The sequence below is a fragment of the Corticium candelabrum genome, chromosome 17 (assembly GCF_963422355.1).
Source record: "Corticium candelabrum chromosome 17, ooCorCand1.1, whole genome shotgun sequence".
In the NCBI taxonomy this organism is placed as follows: Eukaryota; Metazoa; Porifera; class Homoscleromorpha; order Homosclerophorida; family Plakinidae; genus Corticium; species Corticium candelabrum.
Window position 1 is genome coordinate 2,628,426 of NC_085101.1, and position 21,659 is coordinate 2,650,084.

The 21,659-nt window shown below is 40.1% G+C and overlaps 2 protein-coding genes across 2 annotated transcripts; both read right to left on the bottom strand.

The window, feature by feature from the left end:
- Positions 1 to 422: 422 nt before the first annotated feature.
- Positions 423 to 5,950, bottom strand: LOC134192823 (uncharacterized). Its single transcript, XM_062661582.1, has 3 exons — positions 5,879 to 5,950; positions 2,043 to 2,510; positions 423 to 1,984 (listed from the first exon to the last, which is right to left on the bottom strand). The coding sequence occupies exons 1-3, from the start codon at positions 5,948 to 5,950 to the stop codon at positions 1,277 to 1,279; spliced, it is 1,248 nt and encodes a 415-aa protein (XP_062517566.1). The 3' UTR covers positions 423 to 1,276.
- A 3,574-nt stretch (positions 5,951 to 9,524) lies between these two features.
- On the bottom strand, positions 9,525 to 20,955 carry LOC134192825 (short-chain collagen C4-like). Its single transcript, XM_062661583.1, has 6 exons — positions 20,945 to 20,955; positions 20,819 to 20,888; positions 20,719 to 20,772; positions 13,580 to 13,619; positions 10,205 to 10,279; positions 9,525 to 10,149 (listed from the first exon to the last, which is right to left on the bottom strand). Exons 1-6 carry the CDS (start codon positions 20,953 to 20,955, stop codon positions 9,587 to 9,589), a joined length of 813 nt encoding a protein of 270 aa, XP_062517567.1. The 3' UTR covers positions 9,525 to 9,586.
- Positions 20,956 to 21,659: the final 704 nt, after the last annotated feature.

Here is a 21,659-nt window from a genome sequence, read left to right on the forward strand (position 1 = left end):
GAAACTATCCGTCCGTATAACTTTGAACATGTTCGAAACGCTGGAGATATGTCAGAAATGATTCTGGCGGTGGCGACGACGATGACCAAACACTTCATGTCCCTGATACGCGTACGGAACGACTAGAAAACACCGAGTGGTGTACTTGTGGTTTGTGTATCGTCATACCGAGCATTACAGAATGTACCTGCTGCAAGGAAGTCGATGCTCTGAGCTGGGGACTTCATGGCGTGAGATGTGCGACAGCGCATGTCAGTTTTCACACTGCCTGCTTGCACTATGAAGTTCTACGCACAGCGGTAGGTGTCATGAACGTCTCTCCAGGCTCCATTACAGAACCTCTTACGGCCAGGTATGATTTGAAGCAACGATCACGTTCATTCTCAGCTGCTAGTGCATGGCAATTCTCTGTGTAGGCTTTTGAGACTGGCGGCTTACCGCCAATTTACTCACTGGGCTCACGAGATGTTGGGGAGAGGTGTACGAATAGTCATACCATCGTGTGTGGTGTCTGCCGTACGCAGAGCGTTTCCAGAAAAGAGTGGGCACAATGTTGGGTTTAGAGATACTAATGATTCTCAGTGATGTATTAGCTAACAAATGAATATGTAGTTGACACAAACAACTGAAGACCTTCTAACTGAATAACTGGAAACTGGACTAATACTTCTAATTGAATCGAGTACTAGTTCTACGTATAATCTCTTCTTTGGGAGGCTGTTCGTGCCCAGCTATATTTATGGGTAAGTCCACTGGTGGAGCTTTAGCTTTGTGGTGCCTTATGGGATTGTGCTCCATTGATCTTCTCTTCAGCACAGACGTTGAAATTTCGTGGAGGTATTGATACGATTTTGTCTCAGCTATAGGCTTTGCTACCCAGGCTTTTGTAGCTTTAGGAAATACAACTTTATACCTCTTGATTCCTTCACTTTTTGTTGCTTGTTCTCGATCAATGCTGTAATTATGGTCCAGAGCAGCCAGCTGTATTCTTGTCATCATACCCTTATACCCAAAATGCTGCCTTTTAGGACAGTACTTTGTGAGAAGTGAGTGAAACACTTCTAGCATGCCTGTGTGACAAAATTTGGTGAGCTTTGGTTATGTCTTTTAGTAACTTTTTGTCTAACACAACCTCTTTTAGGGCCTCATGAGCATTGGAGCCAGGCTTCAGCCAGGATTTTTCGTCACATTCCTCATGTCTTAGCTCTTCGTGTTCACATGTTGTAAACTTGCTAGCACCTTTCCAAGAGTGGAAGTTTACTATGTGGTGGATAACTTATGTCCACTTTTCAGTAAGTATTTGGGAGTCTCCATCACAAGACTGAGAAGACCACCACAGATGATTGGAGATGGATTGGATCCATGGCAGGAGTTTAGTGCATCTCTTAGATTTTCCCTTCTGTGTCAGCTTTTTTGCAATTCCTTTAGACACATGCCAAACATCAAATTGATGGTCTATGTTGGGGTATTTCTTTCTCATGGTAGCTGCAATTTGGATATGTCTGTCAGTTGCAATTTGTTTGATGTGCAAGCCTTCAGTTTGAAGCTTTTGAAGTGAACGTTCAAATCCTTTGCGTTCCATGACAACAGAGTTGGCAACTTCACTGACTTGAACAAGTTGGAAGTCAAGTATTAGTCCAGTTTCCTGCTCAGTGTGAGTGTATGTGCCATATTTGGCAGAATAGCCAGGACTATCACAGCGCCCGTTTCCTAGGAGACATAGGGGGGTGTATTTGAGCTGTTGAAGAATGGATTTCTGGTGTTTTTCCCAAAAGTCATTTATGACTGGTACGAGGTATGCATCTTGGATTTGATAGAAGGTAGACTCACTTATGAACTGCAGTTTCAAAACATCGGCAAATTGCGAAAATTTTGCAAAGTTTTCACCACAGAGAAGGATTGCATTGGCTGCTAATACGTTGCCTGTTGGAATGTCCTTGACTAATGGCTGTGCGTTCAAAGTAATGAAATGACCATTGGAGCACTGCAGTGTCACAGTCAACATGCTTCCTTGTGAGTGTTCTTGATGTGCTTTCAACAACTGCTCCGCAGGTTGGACAGAATCGAAGAAGGGTCTGGAGGCAGCTACTGAAAACAATGTATTTTTGTTCTTCTTCTGGTGGTAATTTTTCTGTTTCGTCTAACTGAACTGATGTTACTGATGTGTCTGCAGCAGCTGTATCATTGAAAAGATCGTAGTCTGAACCAGTATAAATGTCACGTGATACCTCTCCCTCCGATGAAGCAGTAGGACTCCCTGGGTCAGCCGCTATCAAGAATGAAGGAGGATGAAATGCCCTATCAGCTAAAGGAATGGGAGAGGAGGTTAAACAATATGAATGTTCTTCTGGATTCACAATATGTGACAGATCGTACTGCGTTGATGCATCACACATTAGTTGTAGAGTGTTTGACTCTGGTATCTCCTGGTCTTCCAATCCTTCAAATTCTTGGTCAGATTCCTCTTTAGCTGCTTTAGATGATGACTGTTCTAGTATATCAGTAACAGCCTGCACATTACATAATATTCTTAACTTCCTAGTTTGTACTATAGAAGCGTGGATTGTTTTACGTGAACATGCTGTCGTCGCTTGCCGGTCACCCTCGTTGATGTACTGCTTACGAAAGAGAAGAGTGTTGGAACAGCGTTGGGCTTCAGGCACACCCTTTGTTTTGTTCCTAAGAGCTCTGCTTGTAAATCTCGCTCAAAGCAGTCGGAGTGGAAGTGCTCCGTACACACACGACTATTCTGTGACAAGGGCGGATCCTTCAGATGAAGCCTGGACAACCACTCTTTCAGCAATGGCTTGTTCTTAAGCGGTAATCGATAGAAACGCACACCACGTGGCTGTCCTTATCTTTATTATTACAGCCGTACGCAATGCAATACACCATCCTACGCAAGATTTGCCTACGAAGCAATGTACACATGCGCGAAGGTAAGACACTTACGTCATCATCCAAGATGGCGGCGCCCACGTGACACGCCCCCAACTTTACTTTCTTGCTTCTCTCTTCCTGACAGGCTTAGGCAAAAAGTTGTTATGCGAATGGAGTTGTGGCAACTAGGACTTTGATTAAACATTAACTTGCATTAGCGCGGGAGTTCTCCTTTAAGTGATGACATATTTTGACATTAAATGAACATGTACAAACCAAGAAGGACGACATCTGTCTGTTTTGATGATTTGAACTGCCCGGTATTGATGACAGGTACATGATGTGTACTTGTCATTTTGTTGTTCTTTGTTTCTTCGTTTGTTGTAATATGTATTTACATACAGACTAGTCTCTCGCATCCAGACCTTAATTTCGCCTTTAAACTGCGCCGGAAAACAGACTGGTTTCAGACATGTAAACCACTGTATCTGTACATTAATTGCTTCTGCAATGTTGTAGTTAGAGAACATCTGTTTTACGAGTTTCTGCTCATTCATAATTTAGTACAGTTAGTTTCAAGCTAGTGTAATTATTAACTTGATTCCATATTCCAAACCTTGTTTCGCTGTTGACGCGAAACTCGATAGAACACCGTATTTATCAACAACAATACCAAACTGAGGCCCCTTCTATAATACCCGCTTGCATGTGCTGTTAGAAGTGTGAGTAGAAACGTAGTAATATTTTTGTCTTGACAACCAGGCTGTGCTTAAGTAACATCGCAATGTATTGCCTGCGGCCATGGATTGTAGTCAACAATGTCTGGGCACTGGTATCTGTCACTGAACCTTGGAAGAGATCAATATCTCTCGGACAGAGAGACGGATAGACAGATTGTTTATTGATTTTAAACTTTAAAAGATACAACAAAAGCAAATTTCAAAATATAGACAATAGAAAGCAGAGATGAACAGACTAACAAACAGACACACACAAAGACAGGCAGACAGACAGACAGACAGACACACACCATGAAGATAAGTAAGCTGCATGAGAAATTTGGCTGGCCTGTGTTAGACCGAATCCTCTAAACCTGATCTTAAGGGCTGCTTCTACAGACAGACAGACAGACCGACAGAAAGTAGGGCGATTTGTGTTGGCCATAGGTTGTCGACAGAATGATTTTGTAATTCCCACACTGAATGATCTTGGCTCTATAAACAAGTAAATTCATATTTGCAGTATAATAGCAATCTTGGTGGTTTTCTCAGTAACACGTAGCAGAAATGTAGCTCAAGAATCGGCAACCATTTTTAGTTCGATTGATAGTAAATGAGCGAGTTGACTCTCATACTGCACATTATCTCCCATTCTACTAGAGATGACATCGCTCAATTCTTCACTGCCTTGCCTTGTCCAATTAAGCCACTCTTGTGTTGTCTAATCATTGCCTTGGCCAGTACAGACAAATAAAGTTTGTAATATGGAATTAAGTTACTAAACTAGTATTAAATTATGAATAAACTGAAACTCGTACAACAAATTTTTTAAATTAAAATATTGCAGAAGCAATTAATGAACAGATACATTGGTTTATACTTCTAAAACCAGTATTTACTTGTATTTATTTAACAGAAAATCGTATTTATCAACAATGTTTCCAAACTCAGGCCCCTTCTATATTACCTGCTTACATGTACTGCTCGAAGTGTCATTAGAAACGTAGAATTTTTTTTATCTTGACAACCAGGCTGTGACATACATAACTAACATCGCAATGTATTGCCTACGGCCATTGATTGTAGTCAACAATGTCAGGGCATTGGTTGGTGTCACTGAACGCAGGAAAAGATCAATATCTCTCGGACAGACAGACAGATAGACAGATTGTTTATTTTTTAAACTTTAAAAGGAAAACGAAAAAACGAATTTTCAAATATAAACAATAGACAGCACAGATGATTAGACAGGCAGACAGTCAGACAGACAGACAGACACAACACACACACACACACACACACACACACACACACACAAAAACACACACACACACACACACACACACACACACACACCAGTATGCTGTCATTCATGTCACAAACTATCTAACGTGCAATGCCAATGTATGTTGTTTTAAATAAATTGCCAATTATTTAAAATCATTTCCCTGGAATACCTACAAGTGTCAACACTATGAGTGATACCATCAACTTAAACGAGAGTAGTTAACTTAACGTAACGTAATTAACTCAATTTAATAAACGTTGTGTGTACACATATCCTATGTAGATTTAAATTGTATAGTGTTATCTGTTAATAAATAAATATTTGGTAGTAGTTTTGAATAGAAATTTATTCCCTGAGTACTTTCCACTTTTCTAATTACATGCATGTACCCTATTATCAATTCTATTTTATTCAATTGCACACAGGAAATAAATTTGCAATACATAGTGCACAATTTGGAGTGGATGCAACAGTTCAAATATTCCAATTACTCTGTGCGGAGCACATGCACTTAATTAAAAGATTTATATATCACTTTACCTGCGTTCCAATTTATTTGAAGTCAAATGGTGTCGAGAAAACAACATTCAGCAGACGAATTTCAAAGCTAAGGCTCTCTTTGAATAAACGGTGCAGGTTACTGCTGGAAAGGTGCGCAGAAAGACAGCACGTCGTTTATGTCAAAATTTTGGTTGTAACATGTCCACTAACTACCAATTGAGAATCAAGGTCGCTCCAGTGGCTAAGCCAACATAGTATATTATACAGTTGACTCCCTACCTTGACTGAACGAGTATCATATCTGCCTGATGCCAGACTGCCTGAGAGGAAGACCGGCGACGGAAACTATGCGTATGAAGACTGCTCAAGGCGGCCGGGAATTGCACGCATGCTCACCGGCACCCCTTGTCCGGGAGGCTTGGTACGCGCGCGCTCTTCCAAGGCGAAGTCAACTTTGAGTAACTACGTTAAGCATCAATAGACTCCCTACCTTGACTGGACGAGTATCATATAGATCGATGTATTTTAGAAGCATGGCGGCACGAAAGAGAAATTCTGACATGATGCTTCTTCTCTCTCACTCGTTGTTCCCAAGTTGCACGATAATCTAGAAGTGAAAACACGAAGATCGAGTTGGCATCCATATATTTAAATCTAGCAGAAACGATTAATTAGCTAGGCAAATATTTAGTTGTATTGGACACAGATTGCACATGGTATATAAATAGTAATATTTCTTACGTGTAGTTCGTGTGATTGTGTGTTACAGCCGGTTTACATATCCTACGCTGGGCCAACGTAACGACCGTCGTCAGTGAACCAGGTACGTTACGTCAATATATGTTACGATACGATTCGTGCGTTTGAAAAGGATGGTGTTCTATTTTGACGGAACGTTTGACCAATAGGATTTGAGGAAATGAAATTCAGCACGTGATTAACCAATCGTTTTCGCTAACCAGGAGAGTGACGCGACCTACGCATACACTAGCCGCGTAAAATGAGTTCATTTCTCAAACTACAGCGCTGCGGATCTAGATTCGGCGGTGCAATGTTGGCGAAACTGAATGCTGAAAAGGAGTCGTGACACTGCAGTATTAAATGGCTGAGCTGGCTAGATACATACTAGAAGCGACCGACGATGTCAACTACGTACTTCGTGCAAAACAAGCAACTGCGTGAAGCGATGTTGCGTTTTCTCAACTTTCATACCTTAATGCTTACCTAATTGAATTAGCTTTATCCAGCTATAAAACCGGATCCGGGGTCCCACGTCACTATGACATTCTCGAAAGCGACCAGGTTCTTCTCGCGCTGTAGCAATTCCGGCAAAAGCTCCTCCTCCTCGTGTGATTCACGTGCGGTTAGCTCAGCGACTGCGCGGAAGAGCTTGGCTTGCGAGGCTATACACTGTACACAGAGGATGACTTGTAGTACGGTCTTCACGCAAAAATCACGTCTGTACACGTTGTGATTTGTATTCTGCTCTTGTCAACGGCAGTAACGACACCTTCTAGTAACAGATCTATAGCCGTTTGTTCTAATTCACGAACCGATGCTTCGACATCTACACTATACAGCTGCAAGCTCGACAACTTCATGATCACGTCTACTAGACAAAGTCTCGCGATGAATTCACGGCAAAGCTTTGTCGCGATTTCGCGGCAAGTCACATGGAATCGGTGACGAGTCAGAGCGGATAGGCGCATTGCGAATTTTTATCTCCTATTCGCGGCTACGCGCGACGACTAACAGCGACTCGCAGTGGATTAACGGTGATGAGACACATGCAGATCGCGCCATGAGTAAAAGAAAGTGTTTCCTAGCGTCCCGCTCTCGTTTCTTACTAACACACAAATTGATAAAACCGTATTTACAGTAAGCACATTGGCATCTGTGCAGCGGAATCGAAACGATGTTCTAGCGCGACATGTCTTCGTCGTTCTTTTATTACAGCTCTAATTGAAAGGTATGTATTTGTGGAACTGAAGGCTAATGCTGGTCCTAAGACCAACAGCAATATATTGAGAAAAAGCGGTATCATCCCAGACACGTGGATCGGCTCTACACAAATCTGGGCGGCCGAGGTTAGGCTAATATTGGGTGTGGTTGTTGTATAGTATTCTAGTAACTAGTATCATAGTGACTATGGATATTAATAACCGTTATTTTAGCATTCGCAAGAATAAGCGAGTTGTGCTAATCCACTTTGTTTGTTGTCTTTCCTTCTATTGGGCAATTCTCTTGTCTTTTCTGTACAGATTGACTCTGCGAACCGTTTGCGTTGGGCTAGAAGTAAACGGCGAAGCCGCGGTCATAGGATTCAAGTCATTTAACACTTATTAAGAGACTTTGTAAATTTATTGGCCCGTTCAAAAAAGGGGAAAACGAAGACTCCCATCAAAGTTTTGACAGTTTGGTAAGACTGTTCTTCATTTTTTGTGCAGTTGGCAGAGAACGATCATACTATCAATGAAGCAACTAGATGAAACCTGCCCATTATAGATGACTTCGTTAAGAGCTACGCCTTCGCCTGGGAATTCAATTCTTCCAAAAAAATTCAATGACTACATTACGGAAGAATTGAGTGACAGGTTAGATCTTTTTCTCCTTGCAAAGGAAATGTAATGGTATACAGAGAGTTTGTGTACATGCATCGTCGAAAACAACAGCCGGATAACTCATTGCAGTTCTACTTTGATGGACTGAACCAAAAGCCTCCAACTGCCAGTTTACTGCTGCTGAGTATGATGGTCGCATTTGATCAGTGAACATAAGATGATTAAAAGTTTTATGAATAATTTCACTTATGTATACTTAGTAGGACCCTAGAACAAGTTTTAGGTGATGATTTAGTATTTGTAGAAGCTAAGGACAGTGTCGCAGTCACACGAAACTGTTACGATCAATCAGTTCAATTCGTAAGTAAGAGGCAGACTAAAATTCGATTAGATAAAGGAAAGCCTAAACGAGAAGGGCTTCCGTTATATCTGTGGTGTCAAAGACAGTTATAGTTTTGAGTACTACTTGAAAGATCATTGAAGACTCTATTATTCTGTCCGCAGTGTGACAGTTACGGTCATATCTAATTTGGATGTCACAAGTTTCACCAGCTTGCAGAAAGCAATCATTCAAAGCAATGAAGAGACGGTAAAAGGGAAGTAGACCTGACAATTGCAAACCTGATCCAATTACTCAGTTCTAGTGATAAACTCTTTCATGAATGTTTTGCCTAGTTGGTTGTACAGTCTTGCGCAGCCAACCTCTTCCTCTTTTCGACTTCCAATTGCAAAATATTAGAATTCGAGTAATTCTAGAGAGTTTTCCCAAGTCTAATGCTATTCAAAATAAATGCTCGTGGGGAAGAAGAAGAAAATTTGCGCAAGGGCCTCCAATACTAGCAATTGTTTTCTAGGTTGTTATGATTAGGATGTAGCACGCAACGTACAAACATTTATTCTATTCCATTTTCAGAAATTTTAGTCTTTATATTATTTACCATTTCTAGGTGTGCAAAATGATGACAGGGCTTTCACAACGCTACCTTGCCGGTGCAATTCCTAAATATATACAGGGTTTAAACCGTACCTTGTGACACATGCGCAAAAGCTTAAGTAGTGATTTTATCATTTATGCAAAATGTAACAACATGCATAATTGCATGTATGGATGCATACATATACATATACTTACAAAATAGTACAAATATGTATAGTGACGTATATATGTGAGTTTCCCTAAGCTCCAATGAACTATCACTTACTCGCAGTCTCCATAGCCTTATACGTATCTGCATGTAGTCTAGGGTGTGCCATAATATACTTCGGGTTTCCAAGGCGAATGCAGTTTGCATTTGATTGAGCATCCATACTATGATAGCTAATTCCGTGATCATTCTTACATCGAAAACGAGCAATAAAGTCCGGAAGAAAATGGAAGAAATGTCTTAATATAGAGACTTTCTTAGAAACAAACTAATTTCAAACTAATAGTATGATTACATTTATTAGTTACTAGACATAAATTTTATTGATAAAATACTTATGTACTTGTGCACAGTGAGTGTACGATGAAAAGAACAACTACACTGTCAACATATGACTCAACTCAAAATGAACATATATTGAGAACACGGACATAAGTTGTCTATAGCATGCATGACACATGTGAGATGTCAGCAAGGCCAATCTCTCTTTGATTACTTGGTGCAGACAGCACATGTAAGCTCTCGATTACTGACATAAGGACTACAAAGGAGATGACCTCCGCACACTCCATCAACGAAGTACAGAAGCATGCCATCTCTATTGGCAATAGTGCCTGGTATAGCTTCTGCGTCACGATCGACACACAGATATTCGATTGAGTGAGGGTGATTATAATGACCAGACATGAGATATCCTGAGTACTCTTTCTGCCATTGAGAAGGACATTCATTTCTTGCTGGAATCATGATTTTGGTACTTTTGTAATCAACGTTGCAAACGGCACAAGGTACGTCATCTTGTGGTTGAACTCCAGAAAAGGGATTAAAGTTAGATACTTCGTACTCTGCATTGTATACATGACTGACACTTTGAGCACCAGTGTAGTATTTGTCGTAGATGGGATTGTCAGGCAGACACAGTGCATTAACTCCACTCCCTTTGTGATTATAATGTCCACCTCCAACTCGTCCTTTGTACACTAGCGTTGCATGTTTTGGACAAGACGTGCGTCCCCATCTTGTGTATGTGACAGATGTAGAAGAATTAGACACGACTACAAATCTTTGTATTAGTAATAATTAGTATATATTGTGTCTGCATGCATCTACCATTGGGTTGTTGATTATAGTGATTTTTACTGTCGCATTGGCAACACGAATCTCTCCCAGGTAGTCCAGCCGGTCCTATAAAACAATATCAATATAACCACGTTATACAAATATAGTTTTACTCTTGACTTGTATTAGAGACAAACAGAGATAAAACGATTGCTATTTAAAGAAACAAGGTTAGATGGTAGTTAGAGTAACTTACATGTTTTATATTACTTAGCAAACTACTTTATAATATTACTAAATAGAATCATTAGTATTAATTTATATCTAGTCCCTGAATAATTTTGTAGCTTTAAAGCAATGACAAAATGCATAATTACTTACATAAATCAGACAAACTTAAGGGTGCATCGGATATCCACATTCCCTGGAAACAATGAAGCAACTGATCGAATTAATTCAATAACAAAATTATATTACAAGTTAAATAATTAAATGATTTTGTTAATATGAATACTTTAGGTACACTCCAAAGTTATATTTATTATTTTTACAGATTAAAACGGAAAGTGTAACGACAACTAAACAAATTTGTTAGCGAGAGCGAAATCTGGAGAATCGAGTTAATGTATCGTGATAACTATGGCGCGCCACTTGTGCCGTAATTCGCTATTTCTACTTAAGTAGAAATAATTCTGCTTAAGTGAAATTCATTTCCACTTAAGTGGAATTCAATTCAACTGAAGTGGAAATAACAAATTTCACTTAAGCAGAAATGAATTTCTACTTCAGTAGAAGTACTGATTTCTACTTCAGTAGAAATGAATTACACTTAAGTGGAAATGAATTCCACTTAAGTAGAATTGAATTTCACTTAAGTAGAATTGAATTTCACTTAATTAGAATTGAATTTCACTTAGGTAGTATTATTTCTACTTAAGTAGAAATAGCGAATTACGGCACAAGTGGCGCGCCGTATGATAACATCGAAAGGCGACGCTAGATAAGTGATTTATTTTGTATGACTACTCGGCCTTGTGGCAAATAAATTTTGCTCAAAAAGTGTGAAAAGTCTAGGATTTGGCGAGGGTGTTCGTAGTCTTGAGTTACTGTTGACATTATGAAAAGAGAGCCACGCGTGCTAACAAGTCACATGGCTATTATTATCAACCGACTGAGTTGTTTAAGGTCCAGTTTGCTAATGGTCTCTCCTCTACACTTTGTGATGTTGCTAAATGACAAAATAGTCCGTCGATTGTGATTTAGACGAAGATTATCTCTCAAGGGAAGCACCTCTGGATACGGAACAGGAAGGATAGATTGTATCTAGATAGATGCGAAGAAGTCGATCAGTATCGAAAAGGATACTTATGCAGGAACACAAAGATAAATAACTTGAGGCAACCAAGATAATTGTCATTTAACGTATTTTGCAATTTTGTTCAATTTACATTGCTATGTCAGACAAGCAGACAGCGAATAGCAATTGCTCCGGGCTAACTTGTGCTAACAGGAGTGGCCGTTTAACTCGCGCTGAAAGGGTAATTTCTAGTTGTCTTGATCATTGGGCGGTGCAGTAATATATATGAAAAAATATGGAATCACAAAGGGCGGTATATACAGCATTGTCTCTCTCTAATGAATCGCGTACAGTGAAGAGTGTACGAAAGTTAGAAATTGGAAAGACTGTCTAGTTTATTACAAGTAAGATGTTAAACAAGTCACGCGGTAATAATAGGTGTATATAAATTATTTATTTAATTACCCAATCCTTAACCGGAAGTTGCTGTGATTTGCCACCCGGTGAGAGCGATTATTGGCCGAGACCCGGAGTGCTGTCTAGGTATGAACATAGTATAATCTGTAGTATTTTACATAATTTTTCTTAGTGTTTGTTGACTATTCAAAAGTTCGCGCTTGCGTTGTTGCATGGCATCAGCGATCCGATTATTAATTAATCTCTAGGAATACGAATACAACGAATCTAATAAAAATTTGTCATCTTAGAGAATGAACTGCTCATAGCAAGAATTGCAGCTAAAAAATTTGTAAATCAGAATTTTGAGAGAAACGCAAGCGCTATAAGAGCACCTTCAATTGGCAAGAAATCGTTGATAACTCGAAGCTTTGTGAAGGACGACGACACGTAAAGTCTACACAAGACAGGTATGGGCGTGAGTTCAAATAAACTGTTAGGCGTAACGTTTGTGTCTTTGGAAAAATTTTTGCGGGACTTGACTCCTTGAAGGGAAACGCATTATTCTTAAAAAATAATCAATCCTTCTCTTTTGCGTGAAGAGTGTGCGTGCCGATTTTAGTTGCGAACGGACGACAATGTGGCCGCCCATCGCAACACACGCACACAGAGAGACAATTTGAGGTTAGAAAGCGAGGTACTATCTTTAGAGTATTTGTTTAGCATATATACACATGTAAATGAGAAACTGTTTAAGGCAATACAACAGATATAATCTAGTACATGTAAAGATCAATTTGTTTGTCTGTGCGTGTGTTCGCGATACGCGGCTACGTCTTTAATTCGTCCGCAACCGAAATCGGAAAGCACGCTCGGAACGCGAAGAGAAAGTCTTGCGTAAAGGAATAAAAAATTATGCACCAGGGCCCTTCTCAAGGGGCTGACTCCGCGTAAAATTTTTCGATGACGCAAAGGCTACACATTGCAGTTTATTTCAACACACATTCACACCAGTCCTGTGTATACCGTACGCGTCGTCTTCCTTCGCAAATCTTCGAGCAATCAAGAACATCTCTTGAAGACGGAACATTACTCTTCTAGCGCTATCGTTTCTCTCTAAATTCCTATTGCATTTGCACCAAATCCAGCCTACACGTTTTGTGTAGAAAGCGCTACAAGGTGAGTGTGACGATGTTTATCGAAACAAGCGCGAAGATCAAGATTCGAATTCATTCAGCACATCTGGCACATCGCAACAAAGATTGCACTTGACGTGTTCACAACCCTATCTTTACACTACAGTATTATACCCGTACGAAGGACGGGACATGTGTCTAGTTATATATAATAGTTTGCGTCCACTAACTTTTAATATATTGTCAAATGCCCAATGTGTTACATTTATCCCAAGCAATTAAAATAAAATTTGTAAAAAAATTACTTATTATTCATAATTTAAATTCCTACAGTTGGAGACAAAAACCAGTTATCGTTTTTCTTGCAATAAAACTTTTAGATTTTGAGGTTTTGTTATTACCTTCAATAGATATTAACAGTATCAATTTCTACATACAGTATATTTATCTATTTATTTTACATATTCTTACAAGATATTAAAGGACATTAATATATTCAGTAGTCTTACGTTTTATAACTTTGCAATATAAATAAATTAGGGCAAAAGATAAGGCAAATTTTTATGTTTTACCGCTGAATTGACATTAATTGCTTACCTGGAAGACCGTCTCGTCCATCACGGCCAGGAAGTCCAGTCTGGAAACCATCAACTAAAAACATTATGAATTAATAATGTGTGTGTGTGTGTGTGTGTGTGTGTGTGTGTGTGTGTGTGTGTGTGTGTGTGTGTGTGTGTGTGTGTGTGTGTGTGTGTGTGTGGTGTGTGTGTGTGTGTGTGTGTGTGTGTGTGTGTGTGTGTGTGTGTGTGTTGCTGTGGCTCAATTGGTTAGAGAGTGTGTTTGGAGAATAGAAACATCCGATATCTTGCACTGTTGTAAACTCCATTCCACAGTGACGTAGAGCTATGGCATAGCTTCCTTCAGCAAAAAATTACACACAATTGGTTCTCTAGAATCAGGAGTATAAATGAGTACCTGATCTTTGACTGGGGTGGCAAATGCCTGCGACTGCGACAAAGTCCATTAGCCACTGGTGTCCGAATGGGACATCGAGTGATCACACTACCATTGGCGTCGCAGTCAGTGATTCTGCAAGCACGTGGTCAGGCTCCAGGAGATTGCTTAGCACGGCCCATTGCTCCTACTTAGTGCACAGAAACCCAAGCATCTGGTTGGTGAGCATCACCGTATAACGGCAGCTCCTTAACCAATGGTCATTTTGCCATTTGCCATTTTATGTGAGTGTGTGTGCGCGCGCGCGAGTGTGTGTGTCTACGATTTAGTCCAAAACACAAGTCTTACCCGATCTCGGCACTTTTAACGAAGTAAACTTTCGTTCAATGTCTGCAATCTTACACCAAATTCAAAGAAATTAGCAAAAGAAAATCAAAATTCAAAATGACGTTAAATTTGTAATAAAATGCATGTACAGTATTATTTATCTAGTTAATGTAATTAGTTAGTCAGATATGTTTAATATATGCCTTTCAACCGATAGTTAGACCCTTGATAGTACTTTTTATATTGTTTTCAACAGTTTGAACTAACTTTATCAGCATTTAGGCCGGTAGGAAGTATTTTAAAAGTTGGGTCTAACGCGCGGTAAGAGGGCGTTTCCAAAGATAGCAACCCAAAACGCAGTCTTCCAGCATACTGTTATAGACGACCTATATTCTACTAAACAACGTGTTCTTGAATCAATGCTCTCGTTTACAAACAATTACTGTTTTATGTGGCTATGCAATTACCTCAGGACAACGTAAATATCAACTAAGATGCTCTAGTCTATTTTTATTTTAACTTTAAATATATTAGTGTTTCATCACCTGTATTTTTAACAGGAAGTTTTGTGCAATTGTCGACTGTTGCAAGTACACAGTCTTTGCTAAATGGTGCCACCGAAAACAGACAGACAGGACTAACTGGTTCCTACAACCATGAAATAGCCTCTGGGAAATGTTCACTCTATAAAGAGTACTCTGGCTAGCCCTACCGCCTTATATGGTCTTAAATCTGGCATCTATAACGGCATTTGTTTCTAATGTTGAGATACTGTTCCGAATGATGATGATAGTCGTAGCAATTTCGAGGTTGATTTAGTTAAAAGGCAAGATTTTAGAATTAGACCAAAGGCTTTTTAAAACTTTCTTGCAAAAAATGCATGTGATAGTAGAAAAGTTAATATTCTTTAACTAATAAATAATACACACAACGGTAAAAGCATTAATAAATTGTAGTTTGTATTAGAAAGAACTGGTAGACATAACCGAACGCCAAACTACTAGCCTTGTACCAAACTCTCTCGCACTGTCGTGGTCGATTCGCAGAGTGAATGACGTGACCAGGCTATAGCCCCATTATCTGTAGGCGAGGCCATAGAAATGGGAATCTAATTTTCATATGTGTGACTACCAAAGCTGTAGATACGTACCTACACTACGGTTTTTTTCCAGTCTGTATCTGCCACTGATTCAACAGTATCAGCATAAAAATGTTGATGACTCGTATTATCGCCAAGTTTAGCCTCTATTTCTAGAAGTCACGCTATGCCCGTGGGTTCAGTATAAAATGACGTCTCATTAGATGTCGTCTCATACGAGAACCGGGCACGACGGCGCGAGAGGGTCTGGTAAGAGGCTACCCAACTATATAGCTATTTTACTTTATTGTACCACATCATTTTTTTGCGTCGCTCGTAACCGAGAATGATCAACACATCAAGAGTTGCTGTGCGATCTCACGTGGCTATAAACATTCCCATTCCGCCCTCGGCCGCTAATCGTTTCTAGTAGTCTTCAAGTTGAGACGTTTGGCGCTATTTCGGACCAAACCTGACAGCTGAGCATTATATTAAGGCTAAAAACAAAATTGTACTTGGCGGTTTTCCAAATAACGTCCAATAAGTGTAGGTTTCGTTTTACCGCTTTTTGTAGACTTTGGTATTTGCTTATGCGAAAGTTAACTTTGCTTTCGTATCACTGATTCACCTTCGATCTACGGCGAAAAGCACACATACGGCGATGTTTAGGCTGTAAAACGAAGGTATTTGATGTCACGCGTTTAAGCGGGGCGAAGCATGTTTCCATGTGTTTTCGCATCACTCAAGCCCTTTCGAACTGTAGTATGGCCTCCATTCGTGAAAAGAATCATGGAGAAGAGTGAGAAAGACCGAGCGATTGGAAGTCGATCAGGATGATCATATGGTGTCTACAAGGTACGAACGACTGAGTCGCATAGTGAACTGTAACTCGTTCCCTTTCACTGTCAGAGTCGCCTGAAGCGTCTAGACCCGTCTCTTGTGTGCTACCGTAGTTGGCCTCGAATATAAAGACCAAATCAATGCGTTGTACAACACAGCTAGCGTTCGGTTTGCAGTCCAAGGTCTTAACGTACGTTAACATCTACTGCACATGCGTCAAGCGGTGAAGTATTCTTCTAATTTACATGCCACTTTAATATACATATACTAAATTGAAATCCATTATAATTATCAATATGGAGCAAATCATTAACTTAATAAGTAATAAAAATTGTAATATATCACATTTTCCCTCGCACCAAATAACGTACAGTTAATAAAGCAGCACTTTCAGATTTGCTCTTTCTCTGTGATAATTCATTTCCAAATTGTGACGAAGTCTGTCGTTCTTTAAGATCTGTGTATCCCACATAGTGTGTTTGTCAAAAATCTCTATACATAACCCTAACCCCTATGGCGCGTGATACGTACCAATATAGGAATAATTAATTCTGTCCTTAATTGTGCATTAAGGATAAGAGTTTTGTATATCAATGGTAGGTGCTTTTTGCAACAAGTTTAAGTGTTTTGTTCAGCAGGGTTAGAGGTTTGTTGCATCAAGGATCGGTGTTTCGTGTATCATGGATAGGTGTTTTGTCTATCAGGAGTAACGGTTTTGCGCATCAGGGTCAGGGTTTTGTGCATCAGGGGTTTGTACATCAAGGGTAGGTTTTTTGTCTATTTGGGGTAGGGGTTTTGTTAATCAGGGGTAAGGGTTTTGTGCATCAGGTGTAGGTGTTTCCTCTATTAGGGGTAGGAGTTTTGCGTATCAGGGATAGGTGTTTTGTCTATCAGGGGTAGGGTTTTGTGCATCAGGGGTAGGGGTTTTGTGCATCAGCGGTAGGGGTTTTGTGCATCAGGAGTAGGAGTTTTGAGTCAGCCCTATCTAACGATGTAATTATCTGGCGAGCGCTCAAGAAAGTCGTCGTTTGCTTATTATTTGCTCCTGTAGCCACAGTACAGAATTAAATATTATAATTCATAGAAGAGCATATTAATTGCGCTTTCGAACGAAACAATTTTTGTAACAATTGATAATTGATTTGACACGTTTTATCGACTTCCTGTCAACGCTACTTTAATGGAGTCGCCGCTGTCTTCACCAACGAGAAGATATGCTTTGTAAGTGCATTGCATCATCATATATGGAATATTAGAAAACAGTTTTTATGATTGGAATAAATACTGCGTTTAGCAACTACAACAAATGGGTACAAAACCACGGCAACCGAAAACACGCCTTACTATGCGCATAGCTCATTCTCCCCAACGACTAACGCGCAAATTTGAAAACACTTAGTGAAATGTTTTACTAGATTTTCAGCAAACAGGGCATTGCGTCTATCTGGTATTCGTCTGGCGACCATCATTGCGCAGTTTGGCGGGAAATGAACATGAATAGCGACGTTATCTATTGAGTTAGCTAGAAAACCAAAACGTTTCGAAAGTAGATTGCGGGGCCGAGCTACTTTTAGTAGCCTTGCATGCATGCAGGCCGCTTGCAATTCTGTGGATCGTGACTGACCGCTCCATTGACAAGTTTCAACTTGAATGCGCTGCCTGTTGTAACAAAGAAGTAATCCTCGTATAGTACGCTCCTGTAGAAAAGTACAGTACTGTAGCTGCTGTGGCACTATTTGCGGCTCTGTTAGAAAAAAATTTTCGATATTAGAAACAAGTGTCCTAAATAGTAGGTGCCGGTATATCAAATTGCGCGGAAATTTGACATGCAAATATCAAAACCAATCCAACATTTTGCAGTGGCGTTATAACATTAGACGTAGGGATTCACTACCCCTAATGCACAGAACCTCTACCACTGATGCACAAAACTTATACCCGGATTCACAAAACCCCTCTGCCTTAATGCACAAATCCCCAACGCCTTTTGCACAATACCCCTTATGAAAAATGTACAAAATCGCTAGGCCTGCTGCACAAACCCTACTCGTGATGCACAAAACCCCTACTCCTGATGCACAAACTTATACAACTAATGCACAAAACCTTTACCCTGATGATAATAATCCCTACTCCTGACGCACTAAACCCCTGATGTTCAATGCCCTTAAACCTGAGGCAAGAAACACCTAACGATGATGCAAGAACCACCTACCCCTGATGCATAAACCCCACCCATGTAGGCAAAACCATAACCTCTGAAGCACAAAACGCCTACGCCTCGTAGACAAATCACCTACCCCTGATGCACAAAACCCTTATTCCTGGTGCAAAATACCCCTACCCGTGATAGGGAAAACTCTAACCCCCGATGCACAAAACTCCTACCCTTGATGCACAAACCCCTATGCTTGATGCACAAAATCCCTACCCTTGATGCACAAACTCGTGCTTTCGATTAACAAAACCCTTACCCCTGATGTATAAAACACCTACACCTGATGCACAAACCCCACCCTGGTCCCTTTCCTCTAATACACAAAACCCTTACACTTGATAGACAAAAAGCCTACCTTTGGTAGACAAAACTCCTACCCCTGATTCACAAAAGCTCTACCCTTCATGCACTAAAACTCTACCCCTAGTGTACAAAACCCCTGCCAGTGATAGGCAAAACTCCTACTTCTGATGCACAAAACTCCTACTCTTGATGCACAAATCCCCTACGCCTGATAAACAAACATCTACCCCTTGTAGACAAGACCCCTATATCTGAGGTATGAAACCCATACCCCTGGTGCACAAGATCTCTGCCTCTGGTAGACAAAATTTCTACCCGGATGTACAAAACCTCTATTCGTGAAGCACAAAACTTCTAACCTTGGTAGACAAAACGCCTACCCTGGTATACAAAACCCCTACCGCTGATGAACAAAACTCCTACACCTGGTGCACAACCTTTATTTCTTATAGACGAAAATCCTACCCCTGATAGACAAAACTCCTATCCCCGATGTACAAAACCCCTACCCTTGATGCACAAGACTCCTATCCCTGATGCATAAAACTCCTAATCTTGATTTACAAAATCATTACCCTGATCCACAAAACCCCTACGCCTGATAGACAATTTCTACCCCCTGGTAGACAAAACCATACCCCTGATGCACAAAACCCCTACCCCTGATGCACAAAACCCCTACCTCTGGTGCACAAAACCCCTATCCACGACAGGCAAAACTCCTTTCATTTATGCACAAAACCTCAACCCTGGTGCACAAAATTCCTAATCCTGATAAAAAATCAATACTCCTGATGCAAACGTCTACCCCTGATAGGCGAAAACCCGACCCTGATAGACAAAACCCTTACCCCTGATGCACAAAACCTCTACCTTTGTGCGCGGGAATTCCGATTCTAGCATGTAAAACGCGTCATAAATTCTAACCTTAGACCCAACTGTAACCACAACTCCATCCATGATGCTCACCGTAACACTACCACCAAACAATACCCTACCCTAACCCTAACTCTGCCCTTTCCACTCGTGGTTACTACAAATTAGACAAGGGCATGTTTTGTCCCGTTGCTACAGTTTTAGCAAGACATGTTTGCAGTATCGTCTCTCAGTTCGGTACCAAAGCAGTGAACAGTTTACTCCAATTCCCAAGTTCCTTAGAGCAGGGTATTATAGTATTATTGTATTGTAGTAATGTGATATATTTACTTGTAAATAGCTTGATTTAGCTGAGGTATCCCAAACACGTCTACATTACCGTGATCTAAGTGAATGGCAGAGACGTGTCCTGAATACCTAATACATACATTAAGCTATTTACATCTAATGTACTATACTATAATACCATAGGCATAGAAAATTTTCTCATATTTCTGTTCTAATTAATTTGTGTTTAGTAAGTCGACGCATACTGTGCTAATACATCTGATTAATACCTGTGTTGTTTCGAGACTACACTTTTTCTTTTATTTTCTTTACACACAGTGTACGTTCAACACAACATGTGCAGTTCTACTTCGCAGGTCAACCTTCATTGACCACGACTATCACACCACTTATAGGTGCAAAAATGGCTCTCAGTTACATGCACAGTCTACTCATGTTTTTATGTTTTCTATATCTATGGCATAAAGCACTAAAGAAGCTCAAGTATTTGAAGTTGGCGAGTTGCTCCAGATATTAGTAGAGATGTCGGAGCAATTGCGAGCATACAACGCACGAAAACAAAGCTTTGTGTCATTTTATAGATAGAGTTGTCTTCTTGACGACATATATCGTACTTAATTTCCAGTTGACCCAAAGTCTAGAACGCTTCGTTCATTAGTTCATCAACGTCTTGCTATTTGCTTGCAGTACCTCTAGTGTTTCAAAGGCGAACATGCTTCACGTGTCACAATTCACACTTGTGCAAAAGCACGTGTCATTTTTTAACAGTTAATTAATGGTACACTTGTGCAACAGCACGTGTCATTTTTCACAGTTAATTAATGGTACACAAGAACAATAGGCGCAACCTACCTTCTTCTCCAGATTGGTGATCGTTTGTAATAACTGTCTGCTCTCATCTGTTGCCTGCAGTACTGTCGACAACGGTACAAAAATACAAAATATGACTAACGTTTGCATTGTCTAGAACTGTGTTATGAAATGGTCCTGGAGGTCGCACCAAGCTGACTGCTATCAACTGGCTGATGTCAGCATGAACTCGCAAATATGCTATACAATCTGGCGTAGCCACTCCTACGTTACCGTCATATAAGGGTGTGTCAATACAATGCAATCACCCTTGGTAGACTCGTGACCGGTCTCACCTCAGCTTCCTCATTCCCTAATGGTTTATTTGCATCTGTGCACATGCTGTAGGATAACGTTAGCTTGGACTAGCCTAGCCAAAGTTCGAAAAGAATATGGTATTACATGACGAGTATATGAGGTGGACCTCAAATAGTCTATAGAGTATAGATGATAACAGTAAAGATGTGAAAACCACTTTAGCCAGTCATATGCAGTGAAGACATCATAAAAGACAATTATATTTTATAATTTGCATACTTGCAAATCAACGTTAACGCGAGACAAACTGCTCTTAGACTAGTACCGCAGTAATGCATGCATGACTATTACGGCTAATCAACATTTCAAATTACGATGCTGTAAAGAATAAAGCAGCAGCTGTAGAAAGAGTCTGCAGTACATTCAACTGTCGTCCACCTTTTTAAGCAAAAGACTGACGCATTAAGACAATAAGTAAAACAGCAGCAACCACAAATGTTGACGTCAGAGCTGGAACAGTCTCTGTCTCCAAAAATCAAAATTACCCAAACTTAAATTTTTAATTTTAATTGAATTTACATACCGTGTAGAGCTGCTCCAGTTGCTTTAGTGGATAGTAGATTTACTCCTAGTAGCCAGTGTGCTTGTTCGGGAACATGATATTATCGTATTCGTATCCGAGAACT

What these genes read in the sequence shown, in the direction of transcription:
- LOC134192823 (XM_062661582.1), bottom strand. Translation starts at nt 5,950, where the DNA reads ATGTCAGAATTTCTCTTTCGTGCCGCCATGCTTCTAAAATACATCGAT. An exon ending in ATGATACTCGTCCAGTCAAG is followed by an intron (nt 2,511 to 5,878) that starts GTAGGGAGTCTA and finishes TGTAATGTGCAG; the next exon opens with GCTGTTACTGATATACTAGA. An exon ending in TCTGTCCAACCTGCGGAGCA is followed by an intron (nt 1,985 to 2,042) that starts GTTGTTGAAAGC and finishes GTGACACTGCAG; the next exon opens with TGCTCCAATGGTCATTTCAT.
- LOC134192825 (XM_062661583.1), bottom strand. An exon ending in TCACCAATCTGGAGAAGAAG is followed by an intron (nt 13,620 to 20,718) that starts GTAGGTTGCGCC and finishes GATGGTTTCCAG; the next exon opens with ACTGGACTTCCTGGCCGTGA. An exon ending in CTATAATCAACAACCCAATG is followed by an intron (nt 10,150 to 10,204) that starts GTAGATGCATGC and finishes AAAGATTTGTAG; the next exon opens with TCGTGTCTAATTCTTCTACA.